This window comes from Cyprinodon variegatus, unplaced genomic scaffold, assembly GCF_000732505.1.
Source record: "Cyprinodon variegatus isolate N-32 unplaced genomic scaffold, C_variegatus-1.0 Scaffold88, whole genome shotgun sequence".
Taxonomy (NCBI): domain Eukaryota; kingdom Metazoa; phylum Chordata; class Actinopteri; order Cyprinodontiformes; family Cyprinodontidae; genus Cyprinodon; species Cyprinodon variegatus.
In genome coordinates, this window is record NW_015150541.1 from 656,313 (window position 1) to 668,871 (window position 12,559).

At 39.6% G+C, this 12,559-nt stretch overlaps 1 protein-coding gene across 2 annotated transcripts in view; it reads right to left on the bottom strand.

The window, feature by feature from the left end:
• The window catches only part of adarb2 (adenosine deaminase, RNA-specific, B2 (inactive)), a 293,464-nt gene that overhangs the window by 112,459 nt on the left and 168,446 nt on the right, over window positions 1–12,559 (bottom strand). The window contains exons 2-3 of one of the 2 annotated variants that reach the window (XM_015373546.1): window positions 4,771–4,857; window positions 2,940–3,883 (exon numbers count right to left, since the gene is read on the bottom strand). In XM_015373546.1, the coding sequence (XP_015229032.1) occupies window positions 2,940–3,883; window positions 4,771–4,857 (1,031 nt within the window). Of the gene's footprint in view, window positions 1–2,939; window positions 3,884–4,770; window positions 4,861–12,559 lie in introns of both variants that reach the window. The other variant, XM_015373545.1, reaches the window with a different exon arrangement.

Sequence of the window (12,559 nt, forward strand, 5' to 3'; positions counted from 1 at the left end):
TTGTTAAAAGGGAGTTTTTCCTCTCCACTGTCACTACAAGCATGCTTAGTGTGAGGGATCAACGAGTCAATGCAATCAACTGTTTTCCTTAGATAGAAAACTTTGACTGTATGATCTGGTTGAACTGTAAAGTGCCTTGAGATGACGTGATGTGAATTGGCGCTATAGAAATAAACTGAATTGAACTGAATAGATATTTACTGAACAGTCTCCCACCAAACCTGTAGGGGGAGCTTTACATATAGCCTCTAGAGTAGGGACGAAGAAGAATCCTAGTTCCCGTTAATTTATTGGATCACAGACGTAAGAGCTTCTACTGAAAGATGGGGCTTCATCAGCTCTTTATTACAGCTCTGCAGGAGTTGAACCAGTTTCTTCATTGGTTTAGCAGCTTTAACGCAAATAATTGTAAAAATGTATGAATTCAGGACATTTGTTCTCCGTCGTGCCTACTCTTAGCATGTTCTTATGCTAAATTAAAATTGGCCCCTTATTCTTTCATTTTGACTTTTGACTTTCCCATCTGGCGGTTAAGAAAAGTCCACAGAAAAGCTGCACCTTCTTATAACCTGCATGGTTCAAAGTGTGGGAAAAAAGTAGCAGCTTATAGTCTGGGAAATACGGTAAATGTAGCAAAACCTCAACAAAGTTGTCCGTTCGACTTGAAAAGTTAGACGTGTTTTGAAAAAAATAAATGGGTAAAAGTATGAAAAACCTTTGTAACAAAATTTTACCAGGTGGCTAAAAATTAATGCATGTCACAAAATTCAAAAGTTTTTAAATGTTGAAAACTAAAATCTACTTTATTTCATTGTATTTTACAATTATGCACCTTTTTATGTTGGTCTTTGACAAGATATCAACCAAACACTTAGATTTTAGTGGCTGCAATGTAAACAGAAGTCCAAGAGCAAAGGCCAATAAATAAAATAAAATAAAAGTCACAGCTACCAATTCATGTTTAAAATGTTTTTCACTTCTCCCACTGAATCATATCTGCCCTTATTTGGTGTAAATAATAACCTTTTCAATCTGTAAACTTTCTATTTTTTCTAATTGATTGTATGTAAAGTACTAAATGATAATAAACCTTTTAAGATAAATACAAAAACTGTTAATAACTTTAATTGCCTTACAAGTAGTTTTTACATTTTTATGGATATTTTCATCCATTCAGCACATCACATAGAATTACTGGCAACAACTAGGTCTGCATAGATCCCTGACATATTAATTGTTCAAGCTATTTCAAGCAGAACCCTTTCTGTTATCTTAACAGGTATTGCCAATATACCCTTTGTTGAACATTTCACCCAGCTCAGTCTTATTCTGCAACAGGTAGAGCTGCAGGGAATTGTGGGGAGAGAGAACAGTCTGAGCTGGCACACATAAGTTGGCATAACACCACACCGTTTGCACTATCCCCAGGCTACATCTGGCAGCCGCCGCCAAATTATGCATCACATCTGCAGGGTACTCAACCACTATCCGTGCAATCAGTGCCTGGCATCAGGACTGACTCACATGTGAGTGTGAGCTTGGCGGCTTTGCTTTAACATTACACATCCCCCGTTTCACATTGTACCCCATAAAACACACGCCTGGCAGCACACCCCACCAGGCAGGTATTCTTTCGTTCACACACGCAATCAGGCATGAATATCATATGGATTATGTTTGTCCTTTCCCAATAAAAATGTTTTTGGAGGCTGGCAGACAGCACGCTTGACTTTCAAGAAATTCCACAAGCGACTGCTTTCTGGAACTAAATGGGTGCAGCAAATCCTTTTAAAATCCTTTTAGACACCATGGCAGTCGGGAGGAAAAGAAGAAGTTTCTCCCAGGCAAACATGTGCAGGTCTGTTGGGTTGATGTTGTGCTCTGGGGAAGGAGACTATTGCCTGTTTATTTCTGCAAGGCTCGAAAAGGAATGCTAATGCATGCGCATGCATGTGCATGCAGAAAAAGAAGAAGGTTCAAGAAAAGGTGCTTGGGTGAAGATATTTTGGATGTCAACAGCTTAATTTTTCCATTGAAGATCGCAAGAGGCCGGCTTACACAACCCTGCATGGTATAATAGGACAGAGGAGAGAATTTAAAATGTTGCTATCAGTTGTCAGCATGCCCATGACCTGGAAGGGGCTGATATCCACACAAACACAAGGAACTATTAAATCAGCTGAATTAAACTCTCAAGGGAGATGTTCTTTCATCTGAAATAAAAACAAAAAGGTTGGACAAGCCATCAAAAAGAGCCAGCCAATCCAAAATTGTATCTTTAGTCTCCAATTTACCAAACTTTTTCCAAAACCAGTTTCCTCGCTCTGATTGCTACTCAAATATTTGGGTAAATGAGCAGGGGATTGGTCTCAGTGGTTTGTTTGTCGATTTGCTCTTTGCTTTTCCATTTCCTTTGGGCTACGGAATGAATTAATGTTTGTAGACACTGGGATGCCACACATGAGGAAACAGGAGATTTTGCAAAATTATAAAACCTTCCCAATTACAGCTCTGCAAACACATACGGCTGAGGGAAAAAAAACAAAACAAAAAGAAAACTCATTTGGGGTGGAGATTCCTTGTGTGTCAGAGGCACCGGGATAATAATTAGCTTCATTTACATGCTACTCTATTAAAACAGACTAACAAACGGATATTGTTTACTCAATATCCAAGCCTACACAATGAAAAGAGGACAAATTTGACTCCAAGTAAATCCCTGCCTGCTTACTCATATCTCTATCTGTACTGTGGCGATTTTCTCTTCCATCCCACTATCTTCAGCTTCATTCTCATTTCTGGCTTAATTACTCTTTGGAAGGTTTTTGGATTTTTGCTGCCTGCCTGCTGTTTTGGTCATTACAGGTCGCTGCAGGACATAGAGTGGCTGCCAAAGAAGCTTAGTAGAACCCAGGTGTTTGGGACATAACTTCACTCACCTGGGGTAAATGAGGACAACTCTTCCTGCTGGCTTTGAGGCCCATCCTCCCTTCAGGCGCTGTCCTGATGTTGAAGAGGGCCTGAAGAGCACTCCGGGCTGCCTGGGTCTTGGCAAGCTTCTTGCTACGACCACAGCCCTCAAATATCCGCCCGTCCACCCGTACAGCCATCACAAAGCTCCGGAGGCGCCTGCCCTCTGCCCGTTCTGAAAGACAGGCGTAACGCAAGCCTGGCCGGAGCTCATTGAGCAACGCCACAGGACTCTTTGGCGTCTCAGGCTCTGGAACAATCCCACCAAGCCTCTGCTGAGCCTGTACCATGAGGTCCAACGTATGACGAAGCAGCCTTCCGTGTCTTAGCAACTCGCTTGATAGCAAGTCACTCTCGCTTGCAGGGTTACAAATCGTCAGGCCATTGGATGATTCAAACTCCTTAAAGAGCGTGTCTGGGAAGTCAGCCTGGTCAGATGTAAAGTCTGCTGAAGGGTTTGAGATGCTTCCCATGGCTAGGTGCGCCTGGGGAGCATTGGGGAACTGGATGAAAGACTTAAGAGCCATTTCTGCAGCCCTCATCTTTGCTTTCTTCTTTGTGGGTCCTGTTCCCTCAAAGGTCAGTCCATTAACCTCAACAGCAATAGAGAAGACAGGAGCATGGACAGGGCCAGTCTGGGATACCATGCGGTACTGCAGGCCTGGTCGAAGCTCGTTTAACTGCACCAGGGCATTCTTTGGCGCCTCAGACCAGGACAGTTTCTTATAGATCAGGCGCAGCTGACACATGTGTCCATTGTTGTCTTCCTCCAGAGGCCGTTTCCTCTTCAGGCCAGAGCTTGCCCCTCTCGAAGAGTCAGAGCAGAAAAGAGACTGGCATTCTCCAGAGCTGATGGGAAGATCCTCTAAGTTACCGATGTTACGGTTTTCCTTTACTTCTGCGCTGCTTGTGCCTGCAGTGAAACCACACAAAAGGAGAAACAACTTTTTAGGAAGAGATGGAAAAAATACCTCAAAAACAATATGAATAGAAAGCAATCATTACTGTGCAACACTCATTTATCCTGGCTGAACAAAATGAATCAAGGAAAATCTCTTGAGGCAGATTGAGCCACTTGATACACAATGAAATGGTAATGAACACATCTACAATCAACTCCCAGAGCTGGGCCCACTTCATACCACAGGGCTCTATTATATGTAAGTATTTTAAAACCAAAATACAAATCCCCTGAAATGGTGATGTTATCTGCCAGATCATCCTGTAATCTGCTTCCAAATTGGTTTGGAATCTGAGTCTGGGAGAAGGAAACACAGGTCCCCGCGGCCCCTGCAGAGCATCAATCCTATTTGCTATGGGGGGAGGGCCGCAGCAATGCTCAGACTTTCCAAGAAAAAGGATGAGGAAAAAGGTTTGGAGCCTTCTTTATTTCACACTTTTATCCCATGTTAGAGCAAAGCCTGAAACAGCTGTGATACGCTCTTCAATCGTCGTGACGAGTAAGGGGTGGGGTATTGCATTTCCAATGGATGGGAACAAAAACAGTGTGCTCAGAGGAATTATAACAGTTTGATGGGAGTCACTTACTGGTGAGTATTTTGTAGCTCAAGATGAGAGTGTGCAGGCAGGCAGCCATCCCAACTGATGACTTATTCATCATGAACACTTACATTTAACATTTATTAGCTCACTTTTTAAAGACCCATTTGTAATCAAAGAACTAATTTCCCCAAAATAGTTAATTATGCAGGTGACAGAGATTTCAGTTCCCCATTCAGTCTGAAGCTAAGGTTGTTCCTGACAGATGGGAAGAGAGAGAGAAAGCATGCAGAAGCTTACTCAAACTGTCCTCGTCCTCCGTGCTGCTAGTCCCAGGGCTTATGTACTTGAAGGGAGCGATCAATGCCGACAGCATACTGACTTTCTCTGTAGGAGAGACAAGAGACATGCAGAGTCAACAAGAGGGCAGAGGTAGAGCTGTTTTGATGTTTTTATCGATTAAAGCCCAGGCTCATTGTCGACCAAACAAGGAGGGTGAAATGACGCATATGTGAGAGGGAGCATGCTGAGTGTCTGTTCCTCCATAATCCTGGAGTGGACGATAATAATGCACAATGTTAGCTCCATTTAACTAACCCTAAAGCTGTGTTTATATTTTGCCTTACTGAGAACAAGACATAGATGCCTAGTCTTGATATGTACTCATTATCATAATACACTGAATCTGTCACAAAAACCTACAATGTTAAGACTACGCTGACATATTCTGAAGATGAGATCATAAATCCAAGCCTTTCAAAGTACCTGCATCAGCCAGATTTCATTTGGTGAAAAGATATGATGATAAATGCTGAGACACTAGCAGCTTTCTCAACATTTTAGACTGATATTTCAATAGAAATAAGGAAGTAGTTCCAGGGAAAGAGTTACAAACAAGTAACTCTTATGAGTATGGAGGACTTTTTATCATCTTTACTTAAAAAAAAAAGCTTTTTGTTCAAAAAAAAAAAAAAAAATCAATCAGTCCAGGAAAAGACAAAATAACCTTAAACAAAGCTTCTAAAACAGTTTGAGATTGATCAAACCTTTGATCTATTTATGTAAAAAGGATATTGTTCCATTTAAAAGACTAAGACTATGAACATCTAAAAATTAATTAGTCATAAAAACCTGAATATATTGACAGATAACGACTTGACAGGAGTGTTTTTGAGTTTAAATATTAAATATAAGACGCATTTTTTGCATTGTAAAACCTTTGTTCTGTTTGTGATGAAAGAAACAGGGATTCTTCATCCCCCCATATCCCCTCCAGCTAATGTTATCAAATGGTTTAAAGTCTGAAAAATAGCCTGTTCAGAGAGTTTTTACTAAATATTCCGCTGAAAGCCTCGGATCAAACGAATGTAATTGCAATGTTTTCAGCTAGAATATTTAAACAGTCTTTTATGAGTTTGCCAAATGAATGGTTCATGGACTATTTTATTTTTATTACTTCATTAGATCTGCATTGCTGTGTGAATGATTACAAAGGATGGGTCACTTTTTGAATATCTTTAGGAAAATAGCAGGAGGACTGGAAATGTGTGCCATCTTTTGCTGGTGGAAACAAGAGTTGCTGTAAAAATATTCTTCTTTGTCATGTTGTTGAAGTGGCATTGCTCTTATTTGATCACAATTTTTGGGTACTCTTCCTACCTTCAACAGATTGGGAGTGAATGAGACTGAAGGATATAGCGACAAAGGAAAGAGAAAATTGTTGCCAAAAGCTCATTCAGGAGGAGCGTCTTGTAAGTCATTGACTCCATGCATTCAACTGCATTTATCTTAACAGAAACTTCTAACCATTCTGACTGTATTATCTCTTTAAAGTGCCTAGAGATGACAGAAACTGGCGCTATATTAATAAAACGAATTGAATAGAAATTAAGTATCGGTTCAAGGAATGTAGCTTATTGTTTCATGATAGAGCAATGTTACATCAGTTAGAGCCTAGCCTTATAAGCCTGAGCTTGATAAGGATGATATGAGATACCATGAGTCTCATTTTATATAACAGAATATTATTTGTGGTACTAAGATTCTCAAGTCCATTAAAGCAAAACAGAGAGGAATATTTTAAAAGGAAGGGCAGAAAAAAAGTGCTACAAAAACATGAAAGCTGTCAGTGTACTATAATATATAATTGAAAATGACTTGTTTTCCTTTTTTTCATATAGTTTTCGATTATTATTGACAACCCTACATTGTATTTTCTTTGGTGTGTTAAAAAAAACTGAATGTCTGAAAGTCTGGGCTACATTTGGCACTGCTGGCTAACTGCAGGCATAGCAAGGCATGGTGGGGGGAGTGGAGCAAGGGGCCACAGATGTCCAGGCTACCGTTACCGGGTCATTCTGTCCTCCGCCGGCTCCCTGTCCTGTCCCCGTCCGCCAGGGTTACCGGATCGGCCCCGGAGCTGACAGCTCTGGTTTTCGAATAAATACTGCACTGTAATCGACCAAAATCCCGGATGATTTCGAACAATTTTTTAGGTCTGAAAAGTAGGACATGTCTGGGAAAAAGAGGACGTCTGGTCACCCTAGCCCGAACTGGGCCAGGTCTGGTTAAATGCCACTGGTCGTCCCATGGCATATTGGAGGCCTACTCATGTACATGCCTTACATTGAGTTTGAGCTTATGCATTACTTCTTGTAAATGTCAAATGACACATTTCTTTCTGTTTTAAACCTTAATTAGCACAACACACACTAATCAAGCTAAGCATTTAGGAGTTGATAGAAATCTTTAATGAATTTTGATACATTTCAAAATTGTATTATTCTGTTAAAAATAGTCAATTGATCCAAAAAGGAAATCAATTGTTATTGTAACTCATCCATCCATTTTCTTACACGCTTGTCCCGAGTGGGGTCGTGAGGGGTCCCTCGCGAGAGGCGGGGTCCACCCTGGACAGGTCGCCAAACAACCATTCATGCACACACTAAAACCTAAGGACAATTTAGAGAAGCCAATCAACCTAACAGTCATGTTTTTGTACTGTGGGAGGAAGCCGGAGTACCGGGAGAGAACCCACGCATGCTCAGGGAGAACATGCAAACTCCATGCAGAAATCAAACCCAGAACCTTCTTGCTGCAAGGCAGCAGTGCTACCCACTGCGCCACTGAGCAGCCCGTCATTGTAACTCATATGTTTGTTATTTTTAATGAGATGTAGTAGAAATTAACAGCAGAATGCAAAAAGAATCTTCTGTCGAGATCAGACTTCCCACAATAGATGTTTAGGAGAATAATGCAAGTTGCAGGCATTTTGAAGAAGTTTTCCCCCTCTGATAACAAGTTAAATGAGACCAGTGCGGCGCACGTCCATGGAAGAAGAGGAAAAGCATCTGCCACTGTCACTACACAGGTCTTTTGTTTAGAGGTGCAATGAGGTAATAAAGTTAGGGTTAGAACGGCCAGAGAATATACAACCTGAATCACCTTTTCAAAAGGTCACTAACGGAAACTACAGAGGTAACCGTTAACAGAGAAAAACAAATTTTGCAAATTGGGTAATTGTAAGGTGTCATACTGAAAAGAAGAAAAAAATGCCTTTTAACTTTTGCAATGTTCCGTTTAGGTTATATGAGTACTATTAATGGCAGCAGTTGTATAATAATATTCATATTTTACAGTATTATTATGATCTACAGTGGGAAAAACAAAGTGGGAAAACTTTAATCATTTCATGCATCCCTTAAAAGTAACTATTCATGTCACCCACTGACCTTTTTAGAGAAAATATTTAGGTTTTTTTTTTCACAATTGGAAAAAATTATGAAAACATAGCTTAAACCTCCGACTCCGATTCTACTTGTTTTCCGACCAGTTTTGCCCGCTAGCTCAGAATGCTTTTATGAATCAATTCAACATTTTGCGGAAGTAACACAGACTTAAGCTCATGTTATCAGACTGTGGCTGAAAAATATTAGCTCATTTTTTCTCTCTTTATTAGAGCCAACTTGTCAACAGCCTCTCTCGTCTTGGTTCTCCCCAAGGCCCTCCGCTGTCCAGGTGTGCGTGTTGTTTACAGTGTGAAGCCCTATTAGGACCATCGTTTGGTCTGGTGCTCTCCACGCAGCACTGAGTAAAATTGACAGACCAGTCTGGCTCCTTAATTAAACCTCCTCTCTCTTCCCAACACCAGCTGATGATCAATAAAAGAGAAAGGCGAGGGCCGATAAGGAGCGGGGAAACCAAGATGGACTTGTATTACAGGAAGGTGATAAAGTAGAAGGAAGTTGAAAAAGAGCCAGAATGAGTTTACAGAGTTAGAGCCAGGTGTCAAGATACTTTGGAGCTTTTTCGTACACCCAACTTTCCCGGTGAAATACCTATAAGGGCAGAGTTCAAAAGAGCTAAATGCTGTGTTTAATAGGGGCTCCATATTACAGTGCTGTAAAAGTAGCTTTGATAAGAGCATAATATTGTGAGCAAGACCTACTCAATGAGTAAAGCGCCAGGACCAGAGGGACTCAATAAGTTACTGTGACACACATGGTTACACTCCAAACACTGGAGCCGGAGCCCTGTGAGTCCTTATGGGACAACATCACAATACAAGCACTTGCATTCTGACCTAATTATGGACTAAAGCTCAACACAAGCAGCAATTTGGCCCTGAATGACTCCCTTGGCATTACAGAGGCCATGTTTAAATCAGAATGTGTTGTTTCCTAAGTCCTTAAAGGCTCATTTTAAGAAATAAAAATGTGCTAAATAAAAAAAAAAAAAAGTCTGATGCACTACTCTGATATAATCAAGGATTTATGGAAGCCTATGTTAACATTTGGACACAAAATCTATCCCTGTACAATGTGACTGGAAAGAGAGCAGTTGACATGAACCATGAAATTAGAGCACGCCCTGAGGCAATTAACACAGAGGAGGCCAAGCTTTCCCGGTGGAGCCTAAAATGCAGAAATCAACAGTATATTTGATAATCTCTTGCTGCTGAGCGGTCCAAATGTACCATTTAACAGCTTCTGACAAGCCAATGCACTTTGCTGGTAATCAGACTCAACAGATGCACACCATATGAGCTGTATCATATAGTTAGGCGTTTACAAGAACAGGCCACTATAGCATTTACGGTAATCATAAATAAGCAATATCAGCGTTCTAATCTTTTTTACAGCTCAAACATGAAACAAACAGCAGATGAGGGGGGAAAATAAATGCTGTGAAATGTGATCATCTCAGAGCATTTCAATAAAGTCGATAATACGGCTTGTTTTGATGTGAAATATCTGAGGTCTAAAGACTATTTGAGATTAAAGAATTGCTCCAAAAATAAATTATGACAGTAGCTGTGTTTTTATTCAACTAAAATTAGAATTTTAATAGTTGGACAAACTGGAAATGTGAATTTGTGGTGTTTCCATTTTGTTTGAAACTAATTTAACCAAGCATCTTTCCGACATCTTCGTCCAGATTACGTCGTCACACATAGACTGCAGCCTTTACTCCCTGTTTACTGCTGCCAACGCTGACCAAAAAAAAGTAATGGTGAAAAGTTTTAATTGATTTGCTGCAATCGTGTTGTAATCGGGGTATTACGTAAACATGTCCGTTAGTAATGGCGCTGTTGCTTCTAGCCATGTTTACAAGCATTATACGAACATCTTGGAAGACATCCACAGCAGTAAGAGCTGATGAGTTATGTGAGTAAAAGTTTGCTACATCCTTTTTTTAAACCCTTTTTTTTATCTGCAGAAAAGACCTCTAGGAAGTGTAAGAATGTTTGCGGATTCTGGTGAGTTGCTGTTTCCATCAAGCTTATCTAATGCAATACTTCTAAATGCACGTTAGAGAAAGCTGATGAAAATGCATCTTTAAAATGCTTTAACAAGATTTTTGAAACACTGACATCAACAAGATATATTTGAGCAAGAGTGAGAAACCCAATCAGGTAAGAAAAAACTTTAGCCTAACTATAAAATCTACCTTATGCCCTTCTCTTACTTTTAAATTACTTACAAGAAGATATTAAGGAGTTGCAAGTGGTCATTTTAAGTGGGAACTTGTCTCATGGTGACCAAATGCTAAGTCAGTTTTGTGAAATTAACCAGTTCCATCATGATGTCTTGAAGGTCATTTGTTGTCAGTGCAAAGCTCGTACAGCTCGATGTTACCATGACATCACAATTTAAAAAAGCATCTTTCTGCTCTAATAGAACAAAAGTCTTTCTTTCTTCCTTTGATTTACCTTAATTTCTTTAATGTCATTCTTTTTTTCCTCAGACATACTAATGAAGGGCCCAAGACTAAAGAGTTCAATTATTTATTTAATTTCTTTACCAGTTGTTAAGTTTCTAACAGTTTTACAATGTGTTGCTGTTGTGTGCACGGAAACTTCTGTTTGTATGAGACACACTCTGTGAGAAAGTTTGGCAGGCAAACCTAAAGATGAGCAGAAACATTAGATGGTGACTAAAATCGGCCTGGTGACAAGTCACTTGGAAGCTCAAAAATCTGACTATTTTGTAATACATGAACACAACATGCAGCGGGCCAAGCTTACAAAAACATCCTTTGTAGTGAAACCTGTGACCCTAAACTGTATTGAAAAATTATATATTACAGGCAAATAATCAGTGTCTACATCAGCGTTCCTAAACATGTTTTAGATCTGAACCCTGCTTCACAAGGTTATATACCCATTCAATTATTTCAACAATGTTACAGCAGGAAAATACACAAGATATGGCGGAGTGTGTGACCATAGGACATGGGCGGATTTACTATCAAGTAAAACCAGGTGGCTGCCTAGGGCCCCAAGTTTCTGAGGGCCCCACGAGACACCTCTTACATGTATGGTTAATACAGCTATCATTTATTTGTGCATATTAATTGTTTTTAATAATATACCTTTTGATAAAATGCCATCAGAATGCTTATAATATTAAGTGTGTGTCTCCGGATCAGTCAATTTGCAGAAAGGTATAAACAGAGAGCAGGAAACCATTATAAAACCAGCGGTGTGAAGAGCAGTGTTGTCACTTAGCACTTTTGTCGCCATATTTAGCGACTTTTCAGCCCCCTCTAGCATTTTTTTTTTCAAAAAAACCTCTAAATCTAATTACTTTTTTCTCATACTGGAGACTTTGGCAACAACTTATAAAAGCACCGAACTCTGCTCTCCAGAGCAAGTATATTGGTAACCCTGCATCCTGCTCTCCTCTATCTTGTCTGCTGTCATTCATGCAGCTATTATTTCATCCAAATGAAAAATGGAGAACAGATAAGCAGATCATGGCTTGTCTACAGTGAAAAGAAGGACTGTTATTTACTTTTGCCATCACCTTTTTGGAAACACAGGAAGCAGCAATCAGCTAAGTTAGAATGGGCTTAGAAATTGGAAAAATATCTTTAATTCGTTGTGAGATAGCATGAAAAGTCAGCTGAACGCATTGCCAATATTAACAGAAAGAGGGAGAAAAGAAAACATAGAGAGGAAAACAATTTAAATAGGGATAAGAGAGGGACAAAATGTAGAAAAAATATTTTTTGTCTATCCTATTAACATTTCTGTATGTGTATAATAGGTCTGTTTAAACATTTGGCGTTTTCAACATCCTGGCTTTGGAAATATCTGGATAAAAGTGTCAAACTTCTCTCAAATCAAGACAGAGTGCAGATTCAGGAGTGCAAGCAGCAAGTTTTTTTCTATTATTATTGTGGTCAAGCAAAAGTATTCTTTTTTTTCAGAGCATTTAAGTTAAACATAAATAATTGTGTGAGAGCTTTTAGCCTAAATCTACTGCTTTACCTATTTTTACGGTATGTTGAGATGCCAACAGGTCCTCATAGAACAGGATAACATGATAGTGTGTAATGGAGAAAGGGTCACTGGTAGGTAATGTGCTGTGTAGAAGTTTAATGACAAATCATTCGCAGCTTTATGAAATCTTAAAGTATATCAAGGTTGAACAGCTAATGGGATGACTGATGAACCAGCAGTTTAAAAAAGTCAATGCAATAAAGAGAGATGAGATTCAGTGCACATCCTCATTGCCTGATGATATGCTGGACACATCGCTGAGCTGTATGAAAGCTTTAACAGACCCTTTTAATACTCCATTCA